This window comes from Stegodyphus dumicola, chromosome 3 (assembly GCF_044657685.1).
Source record: "Stegodyphus dumicola isolate Sdum_Otavi_A_Nest chromosome 3, ASM4465768v1".
In the NCBI taxonomy this organism is placed as follows: Eukaryota; Metazoa; Arthropoda; class Arachnida; order Araneae; family Eresidae; genus Stegodyphus; species Stegodyphus dumicola.
Genome location: NC_140770.1, coordinates 267799475 through 267815229, shown reverse-complemented (window position 1 = coordinate 267815229; position 15755 = coordinate 267799475). Strand labels below are relative to the sequence as shown.

At 34.5% G+C, this 15755-nt stretch overlaps 1 protein-coding gene across 2 annotated transcripts in view; it reads right to left on the bottom strand.

Moving 5' to 3' along the window:
- The window catches only part of Dgk (diacyl glycerol kinase 1), a 911622-nt gene that overhangs the window by 229696 nt on the left and 666171 nt on the right, over positions 1–15755 (bottom strand). For both annotated transcript variants that reach the window (XM_085814117.1, XM_085814118.1), the window contains one exon: positions 437–586. In XM_085814117.1, coding sequence (XP_085670243.1) covers positions 437–586 — 150 coding nt within the window. The remainder of the gene's footprint in view (positions 1–436; positions 587–15755) is intronic.

Below are 15755 nucleotides of genomic sequence, written 5' to 3'. Positions count from 1 at the left end.
TATAATTTAATATTCCGTACAAGGAAGGCTTGTAATGTACAAACCGGATTTTTTTTAGAAGTATGCAGCCCGATTAAGGCATAATATTATCTAATTATGTACAAATTTACTACTTCGTGGTAAACACTTGTAAGTTAATAAAAGCAATATGGAGCATTGCAATGCAGCCCGGTGTAAGAACAAGTTTGTAGGTCAGCAACTATGTTAGGAAGTTAATTTTCTAGGATGCATCTTATAATGAAGTGTTTAGCTATTTCAATATTGCATTTGGCTTTCTACAAAGGATCCAAAACAGAAAATTTCCGATGGGAAAAAGGACATATTCAATACTTTTGATAATTTTTCAGCAACAGAGCTCTTTACAACTTACACTTCTTGCTGGTTTAAGTACAAAATATCTGTTTCTCAATGTTTTTATGTGTTAAATTTCAGTTACCTTGAGCAGCCTTCCGTCAACTGTCGGCGTCGGTTGCGCAGCGGTTGGTCTTTTGACGAAGGATAGGAAAAGTCGTGTGACCAGGTCTCTGGGCGTCGTGATCTCCAGGTAAGAGTCCATAAATAGTTGGAAGCCTTCATAGTCAATATCCTGTAACCAAACAGCAAACAGAATCATTATTCAGCATAAGAGATACCGCGGTTGTGTATATTATTCTTACTGAATAAGTCATTATAATACAAAACGCAAAAGACAATTAACATACACATTTCTAATAATGCTTGTTTAACTAGCAGAAGCCTCAGTAAAATTTCTAAAAACAGTAAACTTCAGTAAAGCTTCTAAAACATACACCTTATATAAACTTTCATTAAACAACTTAATGTAGGTATAATAGAGGGTGTTTACACAATTTTATAACGATTTTGATTTTCTCCGTGAATACAAACGTGACCGGCATCGGATTGGAAGAAGCCTTAATTATCGTCTGCAGCATTAAAAGTATTCTTTTCTTTAAAATTTCGCTAAAAAGTAAACAATGGATCTAAGGCTCTATTTTTGCGCTGTCCGAAGAGAAATACTCTTATTCAATTATTAAGAAAAGAAGTGAAAAGCATGGTTTTAATATTTTTAACGCGTAAAATAAGTGACATAATTAATATGAAAGGAAAGAAATGTCAAAGTTTACAACTGACTGGGATAAGGGCAAAAAATGCATACCCAGCAAAGGTAGGTACAGCTCTTATTAAATCTAAAGTCGCATCTCGTGTTTTAAAGGAAAATCCAGCCCCCGAAAGCGCTATTGCAAAATCTTTAAATATCTCTGTAGGAACTGGGAACAAAATTATAAAACCTGATTTAAAACTAATAAAAAAAGTAAAACAAGATGTTCGTGGCCTAAACGCCGAAACATGTTTCTCAGCGTGAGACTCTGTGCAGACTGCTGTCTGAAAATTATTTGGCAGGTGAAAAATGGAAATATATAGTTACACTTGATGAGGCCTATATATACTTATCTGATTGCAATATCAAAAGGTCGATTTACTACCAAGAAAGAGGAGAAACAGTCTTAATATGTTGGTTCAGAGATAACAAGGAAAGTTTTTCTAAAGGTTTTTATGGTTATTACTGGATTTTATTACAACGAATAATGAATGTAGAAAAAAATGTCAAAATTAATTGTCAAAATTAATTAAATTGCTATCAAAAATATGTTTCGAACCTATTTTTAAAGAAGGAATTCCATTCCTTTATCCAAAGAATCTTCATTGTGCTAAGCTCCATCAGGATAAAGCTCCAAGCCATATACTTCTATATTTATTGCTCTATTTTTTGAAAAAAATGAGAAATGAAACCGGAATTGAAAGGTATTCTCTTTAAATGTATCCCATCTTAATCTCCTGACGTGTCTCCTATGGATTACTGTGCATTTGCACTGTATAATGTGTTTATAAGCGGCATTCCAAAAGCACTGGATGGGTTCTGGAAGATTGTGAAAGAGGAGTGGAATAAAATCAACTTATTCCACTCCAACAGATTTAGGAAAAGGACTTTTATCTTGGAAATCAAGCAGTAATATGATAGTTCAACAAAAGGGTGATCAGAGTGAACATATTACAAAATAAAATTCTACTGTTTATTTACATATACTAGTAACAATAAGTGTCATTTTACTAAGGAATTGTAAGATGAAGCTACAAGAGATAGGAAAGGTAAACTAACTAAATTAAAATAATTGTTATAAAATTAGAGTATAATTTACAAATTAAAGCACAGAGTCAAACTATAGATTATCTTTTTCACATCTCTGTATGTGTGCATGAGTTTCACTGTCCTTAAAATGATAATCTTCTCCCTTCAACATGTGCCTGAACAACTCCATAACGTGTTCAGTTTTCCATCGAAGAATTACTCTTTGGAATGCAGAATGCCAGTTGTTTAGAAAATGTCGGTTTAAGACAATGTTAAGCATATTTTTGTATACTAGATGATACGTTTTTAAGTTTGGTCATTTTATATACTTCAGACATAAACGAAGCCATATATGTTGCGTTAATCAGAGCTAAATTTTTCTTGACGTAAAGTTTTCTACATTTACTGTTTTATTCAATGTAAATAAGTATAGCAGTTTTCAGGTTCAGCAGTTTTTAGATTATCTCCGCTTGCGTTCCCAAGAGAGAGGTTTAATATTATGTGCATGACAGAAATATTTAAACTACCTTTAAATGCAATTACAACTATCTCAAATGATACTGTTGCGAAATACCTAGCTGCGGTGAGATAGCTTCCCCATAAAGCAGGCTTGTAAGAAAGTGGCAGAAAACAGCAGGGTTGTCAGATTTGGCGCGAAATCGCCCATTTGGCGACAAAATCGGCGATATGTCATAGACGGAGACAGAACATTCTAGAACACAATTTCAGCGGTTTTTCTTGATAATGTTCTCGAAAGTAAATTAAAGCTATATATGTCCTGCCTGTCCTGGGAGAGAGTAGTGTGAGAGCTTGATTTAATATATTAACTTAAGAGCGATCGACCGAGTCGGCAGATGTACTTTAGCTGATCGATTAATCATCGATTAACATTTTCCGTATGACAGACACAATATCCGATATTACACCCGACAACAGACTTCCTGTGTGTTCTTCATTCCGAATAGAGTTGCGACCTCTGTGCAATTCTGTAAACCATCTGAATATAGTAGCACGGGATGAACCATCATTTATAAATGCTAACTGTAGACGTCGAAAACGCAAGTTAAGTTTCGACAATCGGTCCAGTAGAAAGGGAGATATAAATCTGTCTCAATTTTTTGTGCAAGATAAATGTATAACATAACATTAGCACAATTGATGTTTATAAAAATATTCCTGGAAACAATTTTAAAAAATGTTTGCTATTTTTACAGACATTCGGTAATCTAGAGCAAAATTGAAGACATACACATTCTACCACGCCTTCTTTTGTCGCTTTTAATTTGCCGTTATACATGCCAGAATGAAATGAGCTGTAAAACATTCTCGCATTAGAAATATTCTTAAGGCTACACTTGAATGAATTTATTTCAAATATTATTAAAATTATTTATTTAAATTTTATATTAATTATAACAGTTTGTTTCTTTTTCTTTTGACAAAACAGCTATGTCTGTTGTGCTTCCTTTTGTAAGCTACTTCCGAACCTTCATACGACGCAGCATCCTATAATAATCTTCTACCAACCATGAGCCTAAGTTCCTCTCCCCTCCCCTCCTCTCTAAGTTTACTTAGATGAGGAAAAATGCTTTTCCTCTTCCTTATTTTATTTACCTCTTGCTCATCCCATTCTGACTCTTCGAAAATTCCACTTCCTTACTTTTTGGAATTTCTAGGGAAACGCGAGTGCGCATTTAAGAAATAAATTTTAATATTCTCTGAGCCCTGACAATTTCCAGTATATTTCATCCATGACTGCCCACCAAGTGCACTTGTTATTCCAATGTAACATAGAAACCACATTTTTGAAGAAACATCAGATCTTTTTTTTTTTTTTTTTTTGATTTAATCTTCGCACACAAAACGTCTTTGAGAGGAAAAGAATTCTTTTAAGGTTTGTGGCAACAAATGTAGTACTCTTTCTCAGTTTTGTTCCTCATATGTTAGGAAAATTCTTGCAAACTGTCTAAACGAATTGTCTTTCAAGGCCCAGGTTTGCATGAAAAGCTAGTGAAAAGATTTTATTTTGCTCTAAAATATTTCTTTGTCAAGAATTCTTATGTTGAGGTTCCATAGGATTTTTATTCTGACCAGAACGTTTGTTCTGTGTTTACTCCTCGCTCTTATAACCCTCACTCGAAGGAAATATGGTAACTGAGTAATATTTTCTGAGATGTTCAAGAAGTACACACTGTACCATAAGAATTCCACAGATTCTCGAACCATGATATTACGTACTTTCTTTGGGAAATTCAATTCCAGACTACTATAAAAGCCTTTGAGGTAAACTGAGCAAGAAATACATATAGAGACATACCTTTACGCACTGAGGAAAAGAAGAGCTTTCAAACTTCTTGTTTATTAAATTTTTATAACAAGCATTTGATACCTTAATATGAATTTTTATAATAGATGTACTGCCCAACTGCTATAGTGGTTAGCGTCGCTGAATGCTGTACCGAAGGGCCCAGATTAAAATCCCGGAGAAGGCATGGATGTTTGTAAATGTAGAGTGTCTGTGCGGCATGGGGGTAGTCTAAACTTGTGGCGAGCCGAAATCCCTCTCGAGAGGTTAGTGGTAGGGAAAGAGAAGTGGCAGACCCTCGGTCCCGTAACCCCGGGGTGCTCTCCATCAAAATTGGGGAGGGGGGAACTGTGCTAAATCGCACTGTCACATGTAAGGTGCTCAAAGCTGTTGCCAACGACAGACGTAAACTTGCGCCTCTTGCCACAAGGAATTTCGTTGTCTTGGGATGATTATAAATCAGACAAGTTGTAGAGAAATTAGGATATTTTTATAGCAGGAGTGATGAAAATTGAGCAACACCCGCGCCGGGAATCGACTCACGGACCTCTGGAATATGCACCCAGCGTGCAGACCACTATACTTCGAAGGCATGCTAAGAAGGCGGGAAAAATACCTTATATACTACCCCTTTTAAAGGGCGACTGGGGTTTTTAGGGCATCCAGTCGCCAAATCCTGGATGTACAGAATCATCATCCACCACACGTTTAGTTAGGACGCTTCTGTAGAGACATTAAGTTATTCTGATAGCAGGAGTGATGAAAAATGTGCAACGCAATCGACGGGAATCGAACCACGGACCTAAGGACTACGCGTCCAGTGTGCAGACCACTACCTACGAAGGCATGCAAAGAATGCGGGAGAAATACACTATAAAGTGAGCTAAAATGACAACAAGAATAACAAATGTAATTGCTTTTATCTTCTTTGCACTGGTAGATGCATACATGCCAGTTGTTAATGTTTCTATTTCTTTTAAGCTATCACAATTTTATTAGCCGAAATGTTTACTTAGATGTAGTTCCGAAAGTTGGGCTATTAGTCTCGAAACTGGATTTTGCGTCAAATCACTGTAAACGACTGTATAACTTTTCAGATTGTTGCCAGCAAATATTATCAAACGCCAATTTATTTAAAGAAACTAAATAATAAAAAATATGCAAGAATTTATGTATGTTCTTCGCACCTAGAGCCATCAAATTTTGAAGAATGTAGTTCTCCATTCGAATATGACACATGGAAGCCCAAAGCTTGAATTTAGAATTTGTTTTATTATCCAATTCATATTTTGTAAACTTTAACGAATTTTTGACTAAAAAAGCTCAGCGAATTCAAAGCGAGCAGCGACAACATACTACGCGGAAAAAATATTTTTATTGTCAGCGCGCGAGTCTGTCTATTGGAAATTCTCAAAATATGCTGTTTCTATATATTTTTTGCCGAAAGAGGTGTTAAACCAAATGCTCTCAAAACGTGTATGAATGTATAAATGAAACAAAATGCACCTTTGGGCGTAATAAAAAATCTTAAAGATTTAAATTTTTTTAAAGTAATTTTTATATTATGACAAATTTCTGGTATTTTCGGATAAAAATTTTCTAAATTGTTTATTATAAAATTTTATTTCCGGCATTCTAAATGCATCCAGTTATTAACATGTGGGTAAGTGGTGAACAGTTTTCCACCTAAAGCTCACTATGTGTGTTTAACTTTGGAAAAAAAAAAAAAAAAAAAACTGATGTGATCTCCACATGATTTCCTTATACGGCCTATTAAATTATACACATTTTTTGCTGCATTTCTTTTAAACTTATTTCCTCGAATTTCATTAGAGATATATTTCTCATTCGATTAATTCAGTTGTCACTTCGTGGCAAGGCATATAGAAAAACATTAAAAAAAAAAAAAATTAAAATAGTTAAAAAAATTCTTTTTAAATTAAAATTAGACTTTTTGCGCAAAAAAAGGGGCAATTCGGCCACCGGGCGAGAAGGCAGAGTTTTCGGTGCAAAAAAACCCGAAAGTTTACCTTCGGTCCCACTCGGCAACAATACAATGAAGGTGCAGAAATTGAGTAAATTCACCGTTCTGCTGTTTCAAATGTAAAACAAATATGGCTGCTCTGTTAGGCTTAGTGGCACTTAAACAACATTTAAATTTTTGATAATTCTACAACTATTGCATGCAGATTACCTAAACGCATAAAAAACTTAAATGGAACATAAGAACAACTGAGTTCAATCTTTTTTAAAGCTAAAAATGCCAAGTTTACCAACATATAAGAATAAAAATGCTGAGTACACGGAGCCGAGTAACAAAGTGGTAGTGTATGTATATATATGTACTTTTGGGGGGGGGTGCGGCCGATTTGAACCAAAAACGGAGGTTCAGAATTGTATGCTATAGCAGTCCTATATATAAAATTTGAACGTTCTGAGGCTACTCTTTTTTGAGTTATGCGAGATACACACATACTTAGGTACGTACAGATGTCACACACACACACAAAAAAAAAAAACTCTTCTGAATTCATTTTAAATCCATTTCTAATACCTTTTGGAAAAACGATTTCTTTATTCTGTCCTTACGTACAGATATCACGAGAAAACATCGTTAAATTTCATTCGATAGCAGCAAAAATGGATATTTTCGTTGAAATATGATATCCGAAATTTTTTTGTGATTACAATACTTCCTTTACTTCAGACCAGGAAGTAAAAATGTAGTTTGAAATGAAAAATTTTAAATAAAAAGTTTCTATTTCGTGAAACCAACTCCGTCCTTCTGAACACAAAGATAACACGTTAGTTGTAAAACGCTATTTGTATAATTCACGCTTCATTTTTTAAAGATTTTTTCTCACAGAAATAATTTTAAAATTTTAACCACGCATCGCTTAATTTGCTTTAAAGTCAACTCTCGGGTTAGCGTAATTTGTTTACAGCAATTCTCTTGGAGGAAACCGGCCTTTAATATCCTAGCTCATATTATGTAACTCATTTATAAAATTTACACGCGTAATTTCGTGAGAGAGATTTTATCCTCAGTCGCAGCATTTCGCTGTCGAGATGCGTAGGAGCTGCCATTAAATGCGGCGAAAGTCTCGACGAAAAAACGGCGCCTTTTTAATCTTCGTCCCTAATCTCTTAAAAACCTTGATCGTAATTTTAAGTTTCAAATTCGCAACTCAGTTTTCTTGCGCAGCGCTTCCCTCAAGGTAAAACGGCATCGTAAGAGACTCGACTTATATGCTAACAGCCAGCTCGACCATATTTATTTCTTCGATATTTAACTGTCTAATGTTTTTTAAATAAGGAAGAGAGAAAAAAAAAAGTAAACCCTTTCAAAACCCTCTTTTATGGATAGATAGCAAAGGGGTTGAAAGTTGCATGAGATGTGTATACCTCGGGGTGTAGAATTTACTGTAGGCTATAAATAATTCTTCTGATCCTAGGTTGGGTATTTTGATAATATATTGCAGATAAATCGGAGACGAGTTTATGGTGCGATATATCGCTTCCGGTAAATGCTGTTTATACGCGAAATTGCATTTGGGCCTTTTTAAAAAGAATCTTGTTTCAGGTCACCGTTACAGAGTTTATGACACATTTACATTTTATAGTGGGATTTTTAAAGAAGCCTTATAATATCGAATTTTAGCAACAGAGCTTTGGTGCTTCCGTTTGTATGAATTTTGATTAAGTATCGGAAGCGCAGGAAGACATACAGTTTAAGCTAGGTTTCGCTGGAATACATCAAACTTAAACAACAGGGCGATGTTTCAGGATTATGTTCTTTTCCAGTGTAAACAAGTCATAAATTATACAGTATATGATTTAAAAAATCGCATTTACTGTTATGTTGGCATAAAATAAATGTATCGAGAAGTGAACACCTGAGTTTCTAAAAAAATGAGGTATGTTTTTACAAATTTGTATGCCTTGAAACTCTCATTAACAAGTTCTTTAAATGCCCAAGTTAGTTTTTTTCCCTTTTAAATCGTTATTACTACTATTCTTCGAAAATGAGTCCAGAAGTTTTAAATTAATATATGTGTCAAAGAGAAATCCAAAGTATTTTTTACACATGAGTATTTAAGCGCAGAGCATTCATTTAACTAGACCAGAGCTTCTTAAATTTTTTTCAATCGTGACCCCTTTTTACCACTGAGATGTTTTTCGTCACAAAAGATCTTAAATATAAAATAAAGATATTAAAAATAAATATCTTCCCGTAAATAATTTATTTCTTTGGTAAACAATTTATATATATAAAGAAAAATAACTATTTGTGTATTTGTTCGCGATTAAATAAGTCACTACTATAGCTATCGTTACCAAACTTTCTATAGTTCTTTTCTGGGGTCTTGGGAAAGGTCGACGTCCACTTTAAAAAATAAATTTTCTAAAATCAGAGATATTAATTAAAAATTCTGAAAGCGCTAATTTTCGTTTTAATATTTCCGAGTAGCTGGAGATAAAAATCTGCTTTATTTCGAGAAGTGTTGCCACTGCTCGCTTTCAAAATGTAGAGTTTGTTAATTTAAAATTTCGAAGTTTTACAATGAAATAAAAATAGCATTGCCAAACTTCATTAAATACATTATTTACGATTCCAAAACATCGCGGGAAGCCATTTCGATTGTTCTCATCTTCGTACGACTTTAATCAGCCGAGATATTAATTAAAGACCCTCAAAACATTAATTTTCGCACTCATTTTCCCGAGTGGCAACAGTCTCGAGCGTTGGAGATAAAAATGGTTTATTTTTAAAAGCGTTGCTACTGCTCGCTTTCAAATCGTACAGTTTGTTGATCAGAAATTTGTAAGTTTTACAAAAATCTATACACATAAAGAAAAATGTCTGTTTGTGTGTTTGTTTGTTTCCGTTATTGATTTCTGATCAATTATGATACATTTTTTTGTCACGTTTGATCGACTAAAATTGAATGAAATAATGGATGGAACTTGAGCTTTTACGACCGTTTGATTAGAAAGACCGAAATCATTAAAAACTGCGCGCCATTGTTGCTGATATAATGAGAGAGATTTAGTTTATTTTTCTATCGAAATGTTTTATGTATGTTTCATATCTCATCCGACTGAAAAGGGTCTGGGTCATAATCCCGACAGCCGAAATCCCGACAAGCCAGAATCCCTGTCCAAAACCCCGACAGGGCCGAAATCCCGACAACCCAAAGTCCCGACACGGTCAAAATCCCGACAGGGTCAAAATCCCGACAAGCCAGAATCCCGACAGGGTCAGAATCCCGAGTGTCCAGAATCCCGACAGGGTCGAAATCCCGACTGTCCAAAATCCCGACAAGTTAATATCTAAATACAAACACTCAATTTAGCTTTATAAAATACAATTTTTAACTAACTATTACATATTACTAATTAAAAGTTTAAATCAAAAAATCATAAAAATTATGTCATTACTTAAATAATTTTTAACAAATTGAAATGACAGTTAAAATTTGAAATGACGATTTATAAAATTCTTTTTATTCAGAAAAAGAAAACATCACTTAGACATGCAAACGACATATTTACAGTGACACATTGTGAGCGATAGCACGAAGATATTCCATCACAGGTCGATTATCACGATCGTCCGCAACAGTCATAATTCTCCTTTCTCTGTCATCATCTACCTTCCTAGGTTTTGGTTGTTGTTCTCCGCGAAGAATGCATTCAACTTGGTATTCCACATGCTCCTGTTCTTTTTGAAATCCTTCTATGATGTTATAAACGCCAACATAGCCCGTCCAATTAAGGTCTCCTATCTTCTGTGCCAATCCTCGACAGCATTTTGAGTGCGCGGAGCATTTATAGCTGCCTTTTCTAGATCACTAATGATTCTAGATGGCCTCAGTTCAATATTATTTTCTTCAGCGAAATCAATTAAATCTTGGAATAATCTTTTGTAATTTTCTTCAGATTTGCTAGTCATCAAAGCATATACTAGTTGCAGCTGTGGAAGTATGTTAAGGGGTCATTAGGCCTTATTGGGATTTCGCCCGTGTCGGTATTTTGACCCTGTCGGGATGGATATTGGACAATCGGGATTTCGACCCTGTCGGGATTTTGGTTTGTCGGGATTTCAACCCTGTCGGGATTCTGGCTTGTCGGGATTTCGGCTGTCTGGATTATGTCCGGATACCGACTGAAAAATGCATGACTATGAATCGTAGTTTTTGCTTCGTTATTACAGAAGGAATCGTTCTCTGCGTTATTAGACAATACATTACTCTCAATTTAACTTTACTGGGATCGGGTATTTCCGCTAGTATACATATAAAAAGAATTTTAGTATTTACCCCTTTAAGCAAACAAAAAATTTTAAAAAATTCTAATGAGATAGATGAGCTCGTTTTCTGTTGAATAATAAATTAAAGGTTGGTGCGATATTGACACTGGTGGACATAAAGCATCTTCAACATGTTTTAACGTTGAACGACATTTGATTTTAATTAGCGTTAAAGCTGAAAAAGTAGTTTTATAATAATATATGGTCTATTACGTTATTATAATAAATCTAATACGTTAATTAGTAATTGATTTTAAGTATAAATATTTTTAGTTAGATGCCTCGGCTTCAAAAATATTAGTGTATTCTCTATTAGTTCGGATCTATATGAAATTATTCTAACAGATAATTGTAATTATAACTATACTAACGAACAATTTTAGATTTCCTTGACAAACGTTTGGTGCCAGTTGTCAATTTGGGCCTAGAATAATTAAACCTTTGTGCTAATAATGTGCCTTTATTCTTGTCAACAAGGTACACAGCAAAATTTCAGACCTGATTTATTATTTTTGTCAGAAAGTACCTTTTAGAAAAAGAAATGTTACGCAAAGGCTCTCTTCTAAATGAAAGAATGTCGTGTGCGATTTTTGCAAACAAACTGGTTCGTATTCACACTTAAAATAGCATTTTTAGAAAAATCTTATTTTTATACTTGAAATCACCTGGGAGACTGCCATTAGTTGCGGTCCTTTTTTCCTCAGTATTTCATATATATACATACAAAATATTATCGTCCTGTATTATATATAAAGTTTCTGGAGTTCCCGTACCATGCCACTACTATTCGCTTTGAAATCGTTGAATTTGTTAATCAAAATGTTTTTTAAGTTTTAAAAAATATGACATAGACAATAACACAAATTCCAAGTTCCAAATTCGGGCATCCAAGTACTCTTATATGGCTCGAGGGCTAGCATATTCAAAATTTATTGGCTCTAGGTAGCGTTGTTTTTTTCACAATACGAGAAAGATACATACGTTTATGCAGATTCTTCATTATTTAATTTCTTTAAATATAATACAAAACGATGATATTCGGTGGGAACAATTTGAAAAGTATACAACGATTTAGTGATTCGAATCAAAATGACATTTGAGACTAACCTTTCTGGCTTTGTGTTAAAACACGGCATTTAAATGTATCCATATCAGAAAATATAACACAATTGTAACAGCACACATTAATAAGCAGTTTATTTAGGAAGTATTAATTTTGATAAAACTTAAACAAGTAGGAAAACTAAATATTCTCAGTGCTGTATTATAGCAAACTCACAATCATTTTATAGAACTTTCCAGAAACTTAGCATTACAAAAACGTGTTTCCGTTTAGTAAATTCGCTTTATTTATGGGTGAAAAGATAAAAACTCTCCGCACAAATAAATCCTTTTCCATTAGGTGTGTTCCTTAGATGAATTACTACAACGAGCATCGCTTAATGGGATCCAGTTAATGCCAGCATTCGAGTTATATTATTGAACCATAGAAATGTTCTTTATTTCTCTATAAATGCGCTGCTAAACTAGCATTTATTGTTATCATTAATTCACCGTTTTTATAGGTTTGAAGTAAGGATCTTAAAGGGAAACATACCTGAAAGGATGAAGAAGCTGAATTGCTTTAAAACTCTGCTTCACTAATGACCACGATAACGATACATGTGCCGATGTCAGAATACGATGTGTAAAAGAAAAAGGTTTCCATGAAAAGGGTAAAAAGAACTTTTTTCATTCGCTAGGCAAATATCGTTTTACAAAAGAAACCGAGGTGAAGAAAAAATATAAAGATTTTCCTTCAGCACTAGTTACAAAAAGTACTTCCAATTATATGTAAGAATTTACTTTCAAGCATGCAGACCATTGACTAATACTCTGCTTTACCAAAACACAAATATTTCTTAAAGAATGGATTTGTTGGTAAAAATACTGCTAACAAGCATGTTTGCAAGTTTTTTGCTGTTGCTCTGTGCGTACCACTGGTAATATAAAAGTCTGATGTGGATACTACATGACTTCCACATTGTAGGGACTTCCTTGTAGGGAATATTAAATTATAGACATTTTAGCTGCCTATCATTCAAACTTATTTCCTCGAATTTCTTCAAAATAATGAAGAATTTGCATGAATGTATGCATGCGAAAAACAGCGTTACCTAGAGACATCAAATTCTGAATAACGGAGTTCACTAGAAAATGGGCATCTGGAAGCCCAAATTTGGTTAGATTAGGTTAGGTTAGGTTAGGTTATTTAATTACGGCAAAGCCTCGAGGGCTATCTGCCTGAGAGGAGGGATGCCTTCGTGGAGGACTTTCTAAGGGAAACTGGCTCGTATACACGTTATACATTGGGAAAACCACGAAAACACCCATGCAGCCAGCCCGTTCGCGGGATTCGAACCTCAGACCGAACTACCAGTGTTCAGCGACTTTAGCGCTCGGCCGCTGGTGGGCGCCCAAATTTGGAATTTCTTTTATTATCTGTTTAATATTTTGTAAATGTTTAACGAATTGTTGATTAAAAAAAATAACTCAACGATTTCAAAGCGATCAATGGCAACACTGTACGGGGAAAAAACTCCACTTTTATCTCCAGCGCGAGAGACTGTGTATCGGGAATTCTAAAAATAGGCTCTTTTTGAATTATTTTGTGATACAACTGCTGAATTGAATTTTATGGTTTAAGTGCGAAGAACACGATATTTTTCGTCCAGAAGGGCTATTAATTTCGTGTTAGCATTTTGCGTTGGTTGTCTACAAGCGTTGTTTCCCTTTTCAAATTGTTGCCACCGAATATTAAAGCCCTGTATTATATTTAAAGAAATTAAACAATGAATCTATTTTTGCTCCTTCTTTTCAGTATTGTCTTCATTTCCTACAAGTAATGGGGCTTCGCGGCTCTTGTCAGGTGGTATAGCGGTTGTAGCTACAATTTAAAATATTTTTGAAAATGAGGATTATAATATAATTCATTATCTTTGTTAAAAACAACTAATAATTTATACATGTACACTGCGGAAAAAAATTAGGATAGTTCCTATATCTCCCGTTCTACTGACGTCGCTGAACACTGGTAGTTCGGTCCGAAGTTCGAATCCCGCGAACGGGCTGGCTGCATGGGTGTTTTCGTGGTTTTCCCCATGTGTAACGTGTATACGAGCCAGTTTCCCTTAAAAAGTCCTCCACGAAGGCATTCCTCCCTTAAGGCAGATAAGATAGCCCTCGAGTGCTTTGCCGTAACCTAATAAACCTAACCAACCCGTTCTACTGAGCCGATTAAGAAATTCAGCTTGTGTTTTTCATTTCTCGAAAGCGCGACTTAGGATACGCATTAGATTTATATATAGCATTGTTCTAATATAGGTATTTCGACACAAAATAGGACTTTCTCTGAAATGACATGCAATTTTTTCCCCATATTTCCATTCTACGACTCAAATTATGCCAAACTACGTTTTGTAAAAATAGCACGAGTAGTTTTTAAAAAACATTAGCTCTCAAAATTTTAGCTCCTCCATGTTAATTGAATTTGATATATATTTATTAATATATCTTTTGCTATTAAACTTACTTTATTTATTTTTCTAGAATTCGAAATTTAGGCTTAAGTAAAATTCGCCCATATTTTATGATTAATTTTTAAAAAATTAGTATTTTTAAATAATTTTTATAAATTTTTCGAAAAATATTTTGAATTATAACCCATAAAATTTTTACTATCGTCTTAAAGTAGATGTATTTCTAAGCACATTTGCAAAAAATTAGAGTTTTTTTATTCAAAATTTTTGAATAATTTACATTTTGGCGCGTTTTGAAGTTTGGCATATTCGGTAGAAGCGATAATAACGGTCAATGTGGTTTACGCGATTTGTTAAAATTATTTGAAAGTATGAACATGACCATTTTCCCGCTCGTGTACGGTGAAAAAAAGGAAAGAAAATAGGTTGCTATAAATTAAGACGTCTCCCAAGTGAATTATACTTGGCGCAAAGATAAAATTTTAAATTTCTCCATAAATTTCTCACCAAAAATTACAAAATTTAATATCTAGGCTTCATTTCAGTCGTAGAATCGAAATTTAGAAAACGATTGGAATGTTATTTCAGAAAAAGTGCGATTTTGTGTGCAGATGCCTGTGTTAGAAAATAATTGCTATATATAAATCTCATATATATCGTTAGCTGCGCTTTGAGACATGAAAAACGCAATTTGAATTTTGTCAATCTGCCCAGCAAAACGAGAGATACGGAGCTGTCCCTTTTTTTTTTGGAGGGGGGACAGTATACTTCCTTACGCTACATAACCGTAGCGCAATGCTATGCATAAAAACTGAATCACGTGACGTGCGACGAAGCACTGCTTCGTATGCTGATTGATACCATCAAAGCAAATTACAACAAATAGAAATCATACAGCACTGAAAAAAGAAAGCTTTTTCAAGAAGAATACGTTATTCATCTTAGGCTGTTAAGTTTAAACTCTCTCACAAGAGGCCAAGACCTCTACTAGAATCCTCTCTGGAATCTACTACCCTTCTACTGGAATCGGTTTGTTCCGCTTAAGCTGTGCAACAGGTGGAGTTCCAACCTTCTATCTAACAGCTAAGTGTGTAGAGACTTCGTGAACGGGTAAGCGAATATTCAAGTTCAGAAACAGATACGTAATGTTCAAAAAGGGTTAATTACCCTTTATTTCTCAAAATAAGAAGTTCATAGACGGTGGTCTCTTTCCCCCCCCTCAGGGCGCACAGGAAAGCCTCCACTTCGGTTTGAACTCAAAGCAATAAGAAATAAATCTTAACTACAAAGATACAGCCGAAGCTATCAAGATTTCTAAGTAGTTGTCCCCTAAATATCAATTAAGCAGGCGAAACTATCAAGGGCCTGAATGGCCGAGCGTAATAATAGCTTAGAGAGAGTGTAGCCAAAAAGGCAAACGTGCGCTACTCAGAATCTCTGGCTCTCTAACAAATTCGATGGAACTTCGACTTAAATACCACTCTTATTCAT